The sequence below is a fragment of the Papilio machaon genome, chromosome 6 (genome assembly GCF_912999745.1).
Source record: "Papilio machaon chromosome 6, ilPapMach1.1, whole genome shotgun sequence".
In the NCBI taxonomy this organism is placed as follows: Eukaryota; Metazoa; Arthropoda; class Insecta; order Lepidoptera; family Papilionidae; genus Papilio; species Papilio machaon.
This window is the reverse complement of record NC_059991.1, coordinates 5258720-5272429: the sequence shown is the minus strand read 5'-3', so window position 1 is coordinate 5272429 and position 13710 is coordinate 5258720. Positions and strand designations below refer to the sequence as shown.

Here is a 13710-nt window from a genome sequence, read left to right as displayed (position 1 = left end):
TATGGCGTTTAATTTTAACGATTTACAAGTTACATTTAAGTTCGTTGTAATTAGTAATTGGTTGAGGCAATTAGTTATTTGTACAGTAACTTTTTTAGTAACAGATTAAATATTATTTATAATATTATTTGCTTTTAGTTTATTTCTAAAACTACATCCATTACCATTATTTATTTTTTTACTTTCGAGTAGTATTAAATAAATTTAAAACGATATCACAAGCAACTGTATATAAATCAAGAAACTTGTTACAAAGAACTCTTGTTGCAATGACAGTCATGTGATGATTAACTCGTTGTTTTATGGGACCTTCCTTTTTATATAAGAGAAAAATTCACACTATGATGATAATAAGACATACAAACCGATAGACTGCAATGCAAAATACACAAACTATTAGAGCTGTGAGTAGTGTAATGTAGAAATACAACTTCATAGGATCCAAAGATGCCTTTTTTCGATCAGTAGTAATTCATTACGATTCAAATACAATGATGTTCACATCATCTTTGACTAAAACTCAATTTGTATTAATAAATAGACACCAGGTTCGATATATTTCATAATTTATAAAGGTTTTTATAGGAATTTGAGATGCTACTATTAAGTGTGAATATTATCTAAGCTCAATTTTGCTAGTAGCGTTAAAAGCTAATTCATATAATTACTTTTATGTATCATTTTTTCAGTTTTTTTTTTGACAATGTATCACTGAGGCCGGAAAAAAATGTAGGTTAAGTGATGCACGCGTGTCCCAGCTTCGAACAAACAATTTACACAATTGACAAATCCCCGCAACGTTTTCGTGGATCACCTTAAATAAACTGTTTGCATTTTTGTTATTAACACCTCGCCTTCAATGATACGAAATATTGCCTTGTCAATACTTTGACTTCTTATTTATAGCTCACTGTAGCTGTTTCAGGGTATAGACGTTTAAGCATCGTCCATCTATCAACATCGAATTTTCAGACTTTTATCAAAATGATGAAAATCGTGAGTACCAATCATTTTATATTTATAGAATTAGATATTGCAGTACAAACTTCTACTTCAATTTTAATTTTTAAAAAAAAGTAGAATATTTCCCCATTGATGCTCGAACCGACAAATGTCACTTTTACAATAAGTTATCGACGTCACTTAATAATGAAATTATTTTATTTTACACAATATATTAGAGATTTTTTTAATAACCTTAATTTCATGTTTTGCAGACATTATTCGCTTTTGCTGCTTTGGCGTTAGTATTGGCCCAGGAAGAACCGACTAAAGCCCCGGTCGAAATCGTGAAACAGGACTCGGAAGTTGACGTCAATGGATACAATTTTGAGTGAGCATTTTTACTATCCTATTTTTAAGAAGTTATTCTTCTCTTGTTCTTGAATACTCAAAACATTATGTGTTTCTGTCATATACAGAACCTTAAAATTATCTTAAGTTTAGGAATACTGAAGACTGTAATTAATTTAAGTGCCTTACAGTGCATTTAAGTTATTTTTAGGTTGTAAGGTTGTATGTATTATTTAGCGGCTAAGTGTCATTGAGCAAACATTTTACGATCGTTTGTGTTTGAAAATAAATGGTGACTAGTCCTACTTGTGAGATTTGACGCAAAATATTCTATCAAGGCAATAGTTATGTTGCAACATTGGTATGTCGAAATCAAAAGGTTCGATAAATGAATTTACACATGACAACTGATGTAACCATATGTCTTATCGGAGTTATAAAAAACTTCAGAACTAATATATAAACGGCTAAACACTTAGGCAGTCCAGGCATTTGCCTAGTGTCGGCACTAAAAAAAAATAAAGGTGCCGACACGCGACAAATGCGTGAGTGTTTAGCCATTAATATTAGTTAATAATAATATTTCACGAAAGTGATAATAATTTTACTTCGGAACTACTTAAATTGAAAAAAGTATTTTTTATTATTACCGATTTTTTCTACAGCTTCTCGACAAAGGCATAGATCTAGCATTTTTGACCTCCCTAGTGTAGCAAAAATAAGTCATAAAGTTGGTGTAGTCGTAAAACATATTTCGTTTTTAAAAAATAAACTTGTTTCTACATATCGCTAAAAGTTCTCTTTTAATAATATATACTTTTTTTTAGATTTGAAACAAGCGACGGTACATCCAGACAAGAGCAGGGTGATTACAAGAACGACACAGAACAACAAGGTCTCTCCGTTAAGGGAAGTTACAGATACATAGCCCCTGACGGCCAGCACATTCAGGTCACCTACGTTGCCGATAAAAACGGTTACCAACCCACCGAGGAGAAGACAACCGAATCCTCCCAATCGTGAATTAAACTATTTTAAGCCACTATTGCTAAAACCAAATATATATAAGAATATAAGCTATATTAACATTTAATAGAAATATGACCATATATGAAATGTATTCGTACAAAGACTTCTACAATATATACACATGTATATGTAAATATTATTGTATACAATTGTTATTGCTTATTCTATTCTTGAGTTAAAATATAATGACTTTGTAATCGTTATTATAATTTTATTTTTACACCAAAACCATTTTTATGTAATGTTATATATGTATGTACTAATATTGTTCTTACCCGAAATTCAGCAAGTAAATTCAAACTTAACGAAAATGTAGAGTAAGCTACTTCAATAATGTATTATTTTAAACAAGAGGTACCTTCAAGAGTAGGGTAAGTAGGCGTAACATCTTTTGGCCACATCACCGCTAAACATCAGGTGAGATTGAGGTAAAGCACTATCTTAATAATTTTAAGAAGTTTCAAATCTTACTTAACATTATACATAAATGCGAATGTTTAGATGGATGGATGGATGTTGGTTTGAGGGTATCTTCAAAACGGCTGCGTGGATCTAGATGAATTTTGACATAGAGGTAGAGCATAGTCTGAAAGAACACATAGGCTACTAATTAAGTTTTTTTTCTACTTCTGCGCGGACGGAGTCGCGGGCGACAGTTAGTATGTAATAACATAAAGTTACATTAATTTTAGGTGATATAAAAGTTTAGTTATTATCAGGAAAGTATTTAACAACTCACGACAAACTAAATCGAGATCATGCATAGATTTTAATCTCTATTACGTAACTGACTTTAAAGCTTTCTATTGCTTTTGATTTTTCCCGAATATCTGTGGGTTTCAGACAATAGGGATTATTTTGTGTTTTTTTTTAAATTCTAATTGGACCTTATCTTACGGCTTATATTTTATTTTATTGTAATAAGTAAAAAATATTTAATTATTATTTATACATAAAAAATTACATAAAATTTACACTTTTGTATGCACAAGACAACAACCCATGTTATTGTTAAAAACGATTTTTTACAAATGGCTTATCTTGTTACGTTTTGCAATTAATGAATTTTGTTTTTTGTGCCTGTTAAAGTGGTTGAATATATCTAAAAGGATTGAATACTTTATTAGTATCTTTGGAAGAAACTTAAAACTAACAGCTAAAGGTCAATCGCAACGTTACCATGACATGGAAACCTTTAGTTGTACTCTAAGTACATCTTACTAATAAATGATTGCTTTTATATTTTTAAATATTGCTAGAATCAATAAATGTTTACAGTTACCGATACACAATTTGAATCAACATTCCAGACCATCATTTTCAATGTCGCAGAAATTATTGCTTATTACCGAACTCACAACCGTTCAATGTTTACGTAATCAGTTCCTTAGTGCAGATTTCTCACACTAAGTCTCCGCTAAGTATGTCCAAAGAGACTCTTGGTGTTACAGTTAGTAATGTACCTGAAACTCTAACCTCTTCACCCCTATCTATCATGTTGTTCATCTTATTAACTACAAAATTACATTAAAATAAAGTCTGAAGTAATACAAGTCTGCGACGAAACAATCCACGCAGACTGGGTCAAGTGTTTATGTAAAAAACAAACACTCATACGTTCGTTTTCAAGTCCTATTTGGCGAATGTTAAGCGAACGGGAAACTTATGCAATACGCCGTTGTGCATTGCATCTGCAAACGGTGACAAATACCTACGAGACGACTCTGTCATTTTTCATTGTCCTTTAGAAACGTTATGTCTTCATTATTATTGTGTTCTAAGTTTTATTACTTAGTGGTTAAATTGTCAGGGGAACATTTTTATTCGCTAGATTCTATTTAAAAATCTGTAAGACAGTCTGCCAGATACTACGAGTAGTAACCTTAAAAATATGTTATTTACATTCCAAAGTATTAACAAATAACATTTTTATTAAAACAAAAACTAAAATAACAAAAAAAATTAAAACAAAAAACAACTAGCTTATACAAACCGGCGCCGGTATCCTTTCGTAATATAACTATTTTCTTGCAGTTAATAGATGGCGCTAGCAGGTTCAATAATTGTATGTGTACGTATTGTACATATTCGGTATGTTTATTTTTAAAGTCGTCTTTACTTTTTTAAGACATGTTTCATTAAAAATATTAAACGATACGATAAATTATAAATTTAATTTAACGTGATGCTAACAAATCACATAATGAAATAGAGCCTGGCTACAAAAAATAGCACCAGTAAGTTTTTTTTTAACGTTCAATTCTGCAAGGGTTCAGTTTAATTAGTTATGAAAAAGAAAAAATATATTCAGTATTCCAATCATTTATTGAGGATCAGCAACTCGGATAGTGGGCTTGAAACCTTTGTCATCGGCGACGAATGTGACTATGTACTGTTGACCGTCAGGCGCGTTGTAAGAGTAGGATCCTCTCACTCCAATGCCCTGGTGCTCCCCGACAGTTATGAGCTGACCTTCTTCTTTACGGGACACGCCATCACTTGTCTTAAATCTAGAATTAAACAAATTTATAATTAACGTACCAGATTTTTTATATCATTAGTTAGATTTCTGTTGAAGATTTTAAGATAATTTTGTGCCGCGTTTTAATCCATGAGAGTATGATTTTCGGGTTGCTAAAAATTACAGTCAGCGTTATATTTTTTCAACTTCCCCATACCCATAAATATTTCATCGTAGGAACTGCTTTTGCTTCAGTTATGTGTATATGCATCTCAATCTATTTGATTTTTTTTATATGTTCACATATACTGTGGAAGTCTATTTAGTTTTTCTGATTTGTTATTGTAATATCAACTTACTCGAAATCGTATCCAGTTTCACTAATGTTGCTTTTTTCGGTAAGAATTTCAACTTCAGGTTTATTAGTTGAGTCGGCAGCCGCGGCTGCTATGACCAGGCAAAGGAATATGTGCCTCTGAAAATTATTAATTAAATTGAGACAATATCAATTATATATGTTCTAGATGTACATAAAATTTAATATTAAAAAACAACAATGTAATGTTTTTCGTACATATTTAATTACTATGAAATGTGCAAACATAAATGTCCAATCACGAGAACGTAAGTGCTTAAGATTATTAAATATTTATTCTGGTCTTAATTTGGTCTTTTGAACTATATATTTAGGACTGGGTAAATGTAATTTGTGCTTTCTATAATTTTCATACTTGGCTTTGTTACTTTGAAATTACCGATAGTTTAAATTATTTCAAAAAGTAGTTTTAAGAATAAATAAATTTAACTTACCAAAGTGAACATTTTGATTTAATTTCCTTTAAACAATGGATTGTAAGTGACGAGAAATCCAGATACATCTCCTTATATATGTATTCTATTTGCTGAAGTTACAGTGATTGCCCAAATAAATACAAACGGTGTCGAATGTTACGAAGGTGATAACATTGATAAAGTGACGAAGCGGTGACCAAAAATAGAATACATCCACGCTATTTTTGAAACTTGGTTATCTAAGTTTTTACTTTAATGGCAATTATCATCTGTAGTAAATATAAATAATGCATGCAGACACCAGCAACCTAATATCTCAAGTATCCCAAGCTCGTCGAATTGGGGTCCGTGGTCTCTGCTTACCCTTTGGGTGACGGTGTGAGTAATGTTTTTGTTTTTGTTGCATATATATCTTTATCTTTGCTGCAAGGTGACAAACTAACCTTACTTAACTCAAGAGCTAAACCAAAAATGAAAATAAGTCATAATTCGGGTAGAAATAATTAATTTTACAAATATTTAGTAGATTTTACTTGAGTATAAAACTTAGAACAATAATTTTGTTATATATCTTTCCCTATGAATCTTTGCGTGTGTTTTGTGTTTGTACGTAAGTTTGTGTGTGTGTGTGTGTATGTGTGTGTGTTTGTGAATTAAATATCTAAAATATCTCTCAACTTAATTTTTATGTAGTATTACATATATATTTAATTAAAAATCTTTATTGCGTTTTAAACACCTTGCTAAATGTTTGGAAATGAAACAGTTAAAAACTCATACTTTAAATAAATACATTTTAATAAGGCAATTTTAGATGATTTTACATAAATAAATAATTTCATATCTGCAAATAAAATTACGCTATTAAAATAAATACTACTTCGCAGTCTCTGATTTAATCTTGATTCCTAATTCTCTTGCGCAGGTTACTAAGAAATTTTCTTTATAATTGTTTGGTATCCCCGTTTACCTCCTTTATAGCTCATTTCATAAAGTTGTCCTTTATCGTCGTACCAGCGGACGGTACCGAGTACATTGAGAGCGGCATCTGGCGTACCAGGATTCAGTATTGCTCCTTCTTCGGTCCTCGATGTCCCATCACTACTGTCATAACTGAAATACAATAAAAAATATGTTAGAGTAAGGATTTAGTTAGCGCAACCCTATATTTAACATGATTTTTTATCAAAATTAATTGAGACCACTGGTTTTAGAATCATTTTTAATACTTCGCACAGTTTTTACTTTACTATATTATTATTAAGAATCAAAAATAGGTTTTAATTGTAGATTACATAAGATTTTTTTTTAATAAAGCAAAGTTGTGAAACGTTATTATACAAATCTTGTCACGAAGTAAACTGGAAGAAGTAAGTACTTGTTAAGTATAATAATTAACATCAACGAGTCTATTATAACATATAACCTTGGTGCAACGTTATGAGACATGTCATCATTATTTTCCACATTTTATGTTGCTTTTTTGTATTAGAAATCAACTTTTAACGTCATGTACTAATTTATACACGAAAAAATTTCTATAAATAGTCAAAAAGAACAATATGAAAATTTGAATTTTGTAAAAAAAGGTATACTTTTTTAGATAAGTATGGAAGATGTTATATAGTGTTAAGTAGATTTTAAATGGCGGTTCAAGTAACGGGTTACATGTCGAACAAATTTTCAAAACCAAAACAAGCAAAAACAGATATATCGAAAAAAAAACATTTTTGTTTAAACATTAAATTATTGATACCTTTTTTCAGGAAACCACAAATTGATAATGTTTATCAATAAGTAATAAACATCACTCTAATTGTATTATCAGAGCGATTTTTGCGCAGGCGTGGGTTTGAATACTTTGTTGAAATATATGAAACAACTTGTTTCAAAAACACAAGTTTGTTTTGAAGTAGGTTTTTATTCAGATTTAATGACTTTCATATAATTTATTAAGAAGGTAAAGAATAACAAATAGACAGCTTTATTTCCTCATTCCCTTGGTAACAAATATTTTTAAGGATATTTGAATAATCTTTTATTCGAGTTCACTCTATGTCAAGGATAACAATAGACATTAGAAAGTGAAAATAAATTATTAATGGTAAGGTTAGAGTACACGGCAATTAATTATTATTAAAGTAATTGAGCAAAAAACTTAAATAATTGTGTAACTCACCGAATATCAATTAATTACTAAGACATAAAACATTTGTTCAATCGTCTGTCGTCATAAAGAATAGTTAATATGGCAATCTACTTAACTTTTTTGTTCATATCTTTACATTTTTAAATGAAAACATTAAATAAAAAATGACACACTTTAAAAACGGTAAAATTATAGCGCGATTCTAATTTTTTTTCAATTATCCTTATGAACTCACCTACACTTAGCTTAATGTGGTTTTTCTGTTAACCCCAATACAAAATGCGTTGTTTTTGCGCATGTCTCTTGCTTTTAACTTTATAGCGCTTTCACGACATTGGCGAAGTAAATTGATATTATTAGTGTCACGATATGAAATGCGTAGGTATTTTTTGTTTATTTTGCAAACGGTACAATACGATGGTGGTTCAATTTAAATTCATTAAAATATTGATTTCACCTGGTGATTAAATTAAAAATAATAAAAGTTCGTCGAACATATATGTGTATGCTAAGCCATTCCATATTTAAGATAACTTCACATAGTGTCGGATTTGGTTCCAATGATAATGTATGACATAAGCTTTATGTTAAGTAAAACTTGCATTCTATCGAAATACATGATAGTATTTAAAAAAAAATGCACAACAACAAGTAACAAGAATTTCCATCTTACAAGTGATCAGGTTTGTTCTGTTTATCTCGATCTATTATTTCCAAAACCATTAAAAAAACGTAAAAGAAAAAGTCTCTGTGATATTGTTGAATAACATGTAAGTCATTAAAATATTCAAATAAATGCAAAAGAGATTTAATCGAAGACGCCCAATGTTTTATCCGGGTACAAAACATACGCTGTTCTTATATTTATAAACAAGAACATGACTTTGGAAAGCTTTATTTTTTCATTTTTATTATTTGAATAACAAACGAACAAACAGAACAAGCCGCTCACATTAGCTATAATCATAAAGATGTAAATGTGTTATCCATTTATAGGCAAGACAAGTATCTATAATTTGATAGAACCTATAAAAAAGATGTGGCCAACGTATTTCAAATAACTTTTAGTTAATTAGAAATAAATTACATTTTACATTTTACTAAAGTGACTGATATACTCCGGGAATAAACCTATAGTTTTACATAGACTGCTGTTTATAAATTAAGATAGTACTACTAAAACGTTGCAAATAGTCAAAACAAGGCAACAAGCTGTTGATAAGACTTTACTATGGTTTTTATTCTAAAGGTAGATATTATTAATGTTGTGACAATAGATTCAAACTTGTAAATTCGTCGAATAAAAAGTGATACTCTCTTACCAAAAAATCATGCAGGTCTCTATACAATATAGGATCAGTAGAACTAAATAGAACATGATTATCTTCGGTCCCTGACCTATTATAGAGGTACACGTGTTGTAACTTTAATGATCATGTATTAAAATAACGGATCTTAATAAGTGTATTGGGGCGTTCAACTTAATGGAGGCGTAACACATTATTCTCTGACTATGTTTTTGTACATCTTTTGATTCGTTTACGTTCTGCTTTTTATATTATCATTGTCACATATTCGGAGCGCTTTAAACCTTTTTTAGAAAACGAAATGTTGAATCGTTTAGCTTATAAATCCTCCTATAACATTGTTTGAAGATTGAATAACATTAACTGATTGGTAAACATAATTATAGAGTCTTACCTTAATTGAAAGTTTATATAAGTTAACAAAATATAACAAATGTAACTATAATAGCGTAAGTTCACAATTTCGTCTCTCGTCCTAACAACTATCTCAGGCCCATTACACGGTGGTCTTTGAAAGAAAACTGGGTCTGGATTTTCCAGTTATGATTTATGACAGTGACGCGCGATTTCCATCCTTAGAGGTTCAAGGTTACTTAAACGGTAAAGAAGTCTCTCCTAAGCGATAATTGCAATTTTATATCAAAAGAAAAAAATAATCCTTTTGTGAGCTATCTTATTAATATTATAAATGCGAAAGTTTAGAAGGATAGATGGATGTTTGTTAGAAGGTATCTCCGGAACGGCTCAACGGATCCTGATGAAATCTGGGTACTTACTAAGATTTTTTTTTAAACCGCACGGACGGAGTCGCGGGCGAAAGCTAGTGTTCAAATAATTGTCAAAAACTTGACAATATATAAAAAAATAACATTAAGGCCACGGTATGTTTCATACGGCTTGAATAATAAGTGCAGCGAACTTCGAAAGTCAAGAATAAAATTGAAACATATAGAATTTGGGTTTAATATCTTTGCTTTCGCCAAAACAATACGTCATTCTGTTGGGTCACGTATCCAGTTAATCGGGCTACATCGGTACACAGGGACAATGTTTATAGGGAAATTTACATTAATACAGCATTCCTTTGCGTTTGTATCATAAATATTTTTGTCCTAGTAACTAACTGTTTACGATGAATTAACTTAGATGATTCACAGTTGCCTAGTTTTCCTTTTCGAATATTTTCGCATGTGCCAAATAAAAAAAAATTACGTTACTTTTTAAAAACTAGATGGGAAAAAACCGAATCGTGTTTATTATTCTATTATATTATTAATATTCATAGCTTTCTTCATGGTATGCGTATGACGATAATATAAATATATTCCAATGTCAAGGGCGTACGCTATACAAGGTTAATATCTGGTCACGGCAGCCATATCTTATTTTACTTTTATATTAATTATTAAAACATTTTTTTTTTGTGAGGGACTACAAAATGTTATGACCTGAAAATGTCCGAGTGTCCAAACACAGTAACATAAAGATGTTACTGAATGATTTACACACGGTCGGAATTTATTTCGGGATGTTTCTTGTTATGGTAAAGGACTGCCTAATTTTAATATTTTTCACTGATTTATAATGTTTAAAATGTTAAAAATCTTGTTTTGTGTTCCATTCCTGAGTTTACTTTTTGTGTGAAACATAACGTTAGTCACAGTTCAATGTACTTTTATTTAGAGTTAAGATTATAAATCAAAATTATCAGATTTAAAGTTTAAATATAAATGTTGGAAAAATGTTAAATTTCACATAATTATAATTTTTATTTGTCGTAAATCTTTTGTGAATTTAGCACTAAATTCTGATAGTTTTAGGTGAAAATTATGTATTTGTCAATTTGTATATCTTCTTACATTTTTTTCCGGACACATTATTATTTAAAAATCATAATGTCAATGTTTTTACAAATACAGTTTCTAATGTGACATTTTCGCATTGTAGTCCGGTATTATGACACAACTCATTCAGTAATTTGTCCAAAGATATGCTCATAATACGTTATCTATTTAAATCAGTTTTATTTGACGTGCTTGTAATAAAATATATATGTTTGCACTAAAGTGTAATTTTATTACTTTAAGTTGGTAATAAAAATCTTTAATTTAATTAATTTCTTCATTTTGCTTTAAAATCACTTGATTATGTCATTAAGGTCAAAATCGTAGTTCATTTTCGTTTATTTTCAAGGTACATAAGTGTTTATTGAAAATAATTTTACTAAAAAATTTAATGTAAATTTACATACATTTGTCAAATGATCAAAAGGTTATTATATAAATTTCTACCTGTATAAAGTAACTATTAATAAAAAAAAAACAATAATAGGATGTTATGTAGCCAATGTTATGAAATAAAATGGAACGTGGGAGGACAGGTTGACGGACAACAAGTCGAAATAATTTGCAATTAAATAGTTGTCTACGAGTTGTGGCTACTAGATTTCTAGACCTTTTACGATAAAAAATAAATAAATCGGCTAAAATGATATGAATTTTAAATTTACTAAAGGACAAGACTTGTACCATTTGATTTCTTTTTTTCCTTACTTGTAAGCAGACAATACCACTACATTTTTTTTGCAAATGTACTGCGAAAAGCAAATAAATGTAATTTTTTTGTAAAAATTAGTAAATATTTGCAGTTTAAAACTCGTAAATAACATTAATGAACATCAATAGTCAGAGGTTACATGTCTGAATGAATACAAACATTTAAATTATATATTTTTTATATTTAGATAATATCTATGAACCAATACGAGAATTTTATGTTAATTTAATATTAAGATTTATTTAACACCGAAGAAAGAGTTTATTGACAGTTTGGTGAAATATTTTCCAATTTTTTAAGGAAATATATTTCTGAACTTAAGCATAATGATAGCTTTAAATCTTTCTAATAATATGGATTTGGTAATAAATGATTAAAAATTACTAAATACAAATAGCTATAGTCAGTCTATTCCTTCCTTAGTAATCCAAATTTTCTACTAAATTAACCCTAACAATATAATAACAACTATTGTTTATTTCCAATCATTATATATATTTATCACAAAAAAGAATCTTTTATATTACTATTTAGAAATACTTACGAAAATTTATAAGAGTTAGGCATATTTGCTGTCTCCAAATCGTATCGTAGAACTTGAGCCGTTGAATGGTTTTCGATCGCTGGACTTCCCGATGTGGAAAGCATCATTGAAATGCCGATAGTCTGAAATTTAAAATTTATCATTAAATAACTAAACACTATAAAGACAATTAATGTAACCGCATCTTATAACGTTTATTTTTTTAATATCCCTACAATTGGATACTAATATGCTCAAGTAGCATTAGAAAATTAGAGATTACTTTGAGTGGACAAAGCTTTGATGTAAAGGTCAATATTACTTGTAAAACTAATGGCATTCACAACACCACTCTATGCCATTTAATGTTGCACTATACACAAGATTTTGCGACATAAGCATTTGACAACATCGCGTAAGCAACAGTAAGGTCGAGTCTGTGCTTAAGATTTGAAATAATAATTTTTGAAAAGAATATCGAGTGAAATAATTACCAGGATGAGCAGCATGTTTTCGTTTGGTGTGACAAAAATAACAGGTGACTTCCTGGACAGTCTGTAGTCCGAATGTGCTAACGGTTTCGTAAGATCTCCTTATATATGCTCGTATATGAGTTCCCCGATGTGCGCGAGCGTCGCACGCGAAACACACTGAGCCCCGCTTGCACTAAAACTAAACTAATTCTAACTTACCATTAGCTAGATCGACACATGAATGGAAAGAAAATTTAACATGTTACGTCACGCCGGTCTGTCGCATAGTAATTGTCTGTCTTCAACAAAGCAATACAGTAAAGATAACTAGATAATAGCTAATTTGTATACGAGCAAATCTTCGGTAGGATTTTTATGGAATAAATAAAATAAAATTTTCAATAAACTAAATATATTTTTCGTTAAAATTATTTAAAAGCTATTTCTGTATTAGATATTGTATGTTTCTCAATTAAAAAAAACACAACTGGCACAGATAAATAACGCTATAATGTTAAGACCCCTAACAAAAGACATCAACGCAGTTATGACTTCTTTAATTAATTTTAACGTCTTTAATTAAGTATAAACTGATGCAAATCCTCTGTTCTTTTTAAACTTCAGAATTATAACTCAGTCTTTACACTGGTAATAAAATGTGAAATAGCTATCTAATCAATAGTCGATTCAATTCCATTTGATTGTTAATAACATTTTTCGTTGATTTCTTCTAATCAAGATGTTTATTAATGTGAATTCCACGTGTTTTCACATGATATATGTTACATACAGCTATATAATATTCAAACCACTTAAAACAAAGCTATTTTACTTTATCCGCGGCGAAGGACATCAACCTTAGTTGATTACTGAGTGTACAATTCGTGCGACTTCAGAATTCTAATGAGCGGACTTACTTTCTCCGTTTTTTTAGCGTTAATTGTGTGTAATAGATCTATTTTATTTCTTTTATCATCGATATTCACTATTATTAATCTATAAATTGTGTATAGTTAAATTTCGTACCTTCTTTTCAATAAAAATCCTTGTATGTCTCTTTATTACCATTATTTTTTACTAGAGAATAGTATAGTTATGTGTTATCCACAGACTTCCATGAGAAGAAA

General features: G+C 29.8%; 3 protein-coding genes across 3 annotated transcripts; 1 reads left to right on the top strand and 2 right to left on the bottom strand.

Annotated features, from left to right (window-relative positions):
- The first annotated feature begins 896 nt into the window (after nucleotides 1-896).
- On the top strand, nucleotides 897-2435 carry LOC106714911 (endocuticle structural glycoprotein ABD-5). Its single transcript, XM_014508036.2, has 3 exons — nucleotides 897-996; nucleotides 1218-1333; nucleotides 2121-2435. Exons 1-3 carry the CDS (start codon nucleotides 985-987, stop codon nucleotides 2314-2316), a joined length of 324 nt encoding a protein of 107 aa, XP_014363522.2. The 5' UTR covers nucleotides 897-984; the 3' UTR covers nucleotides 2317-2435.
- A 2193-nt stretch (nucleotides 2436-4628) lies between these two features.
- LOC106714940 (endocuticle structural glycoprotein SgAbd-5-like) lies at nucleotides 4629-5649 on the bottom strand. Its single transcript, XM_014508066.2, has 3 exons — nucleotides 5594-5649; nucleotides 5143-5258; nucleotides 4629-4832 (listed from the first exon to the last, which is right to left on the bottom strand). The coding sequence occupies exons 1-3, from the start codon at nucleotides 5603-5605 to the stop codon at nucleotides 4646-4648; spliced, it is 315 nt and encodes a 104-aa protein (XP_014363552.2). The 5' UTR covers nucleotides 5606-5649; the 3' UTR covers nucleotides 4629-4645.
- Nucleotides 5650-6440: 791 nt separating this feature from the next.
- Nucleotides 6441-12782, bottom strand: LOC106714922 (endocuticle structural glycoprotein ABD-5-like). Its single transcript, XM_014508050.2, has 3 exons — nucleotides 12605-12782; nucleotides 12132-12253; nucleotides 6441-6688 (listed from the first exon to the last, which is right to left on the bottom strand). The coding sequence occupies exons 1-3, from the start codon at nucleotides 12617-12619 to the stop codon at nucleotides 6505-6507; spliced, it is 321 nt and encodes a 106-aa protein (XP_014363536.2). The 5' UTR covers nucleotides 12620-12782; the 3' UTR covers nucleotides 6441-6504.
- Nucleotides 12783-13710: the final 928 nt, after the last annotated feature.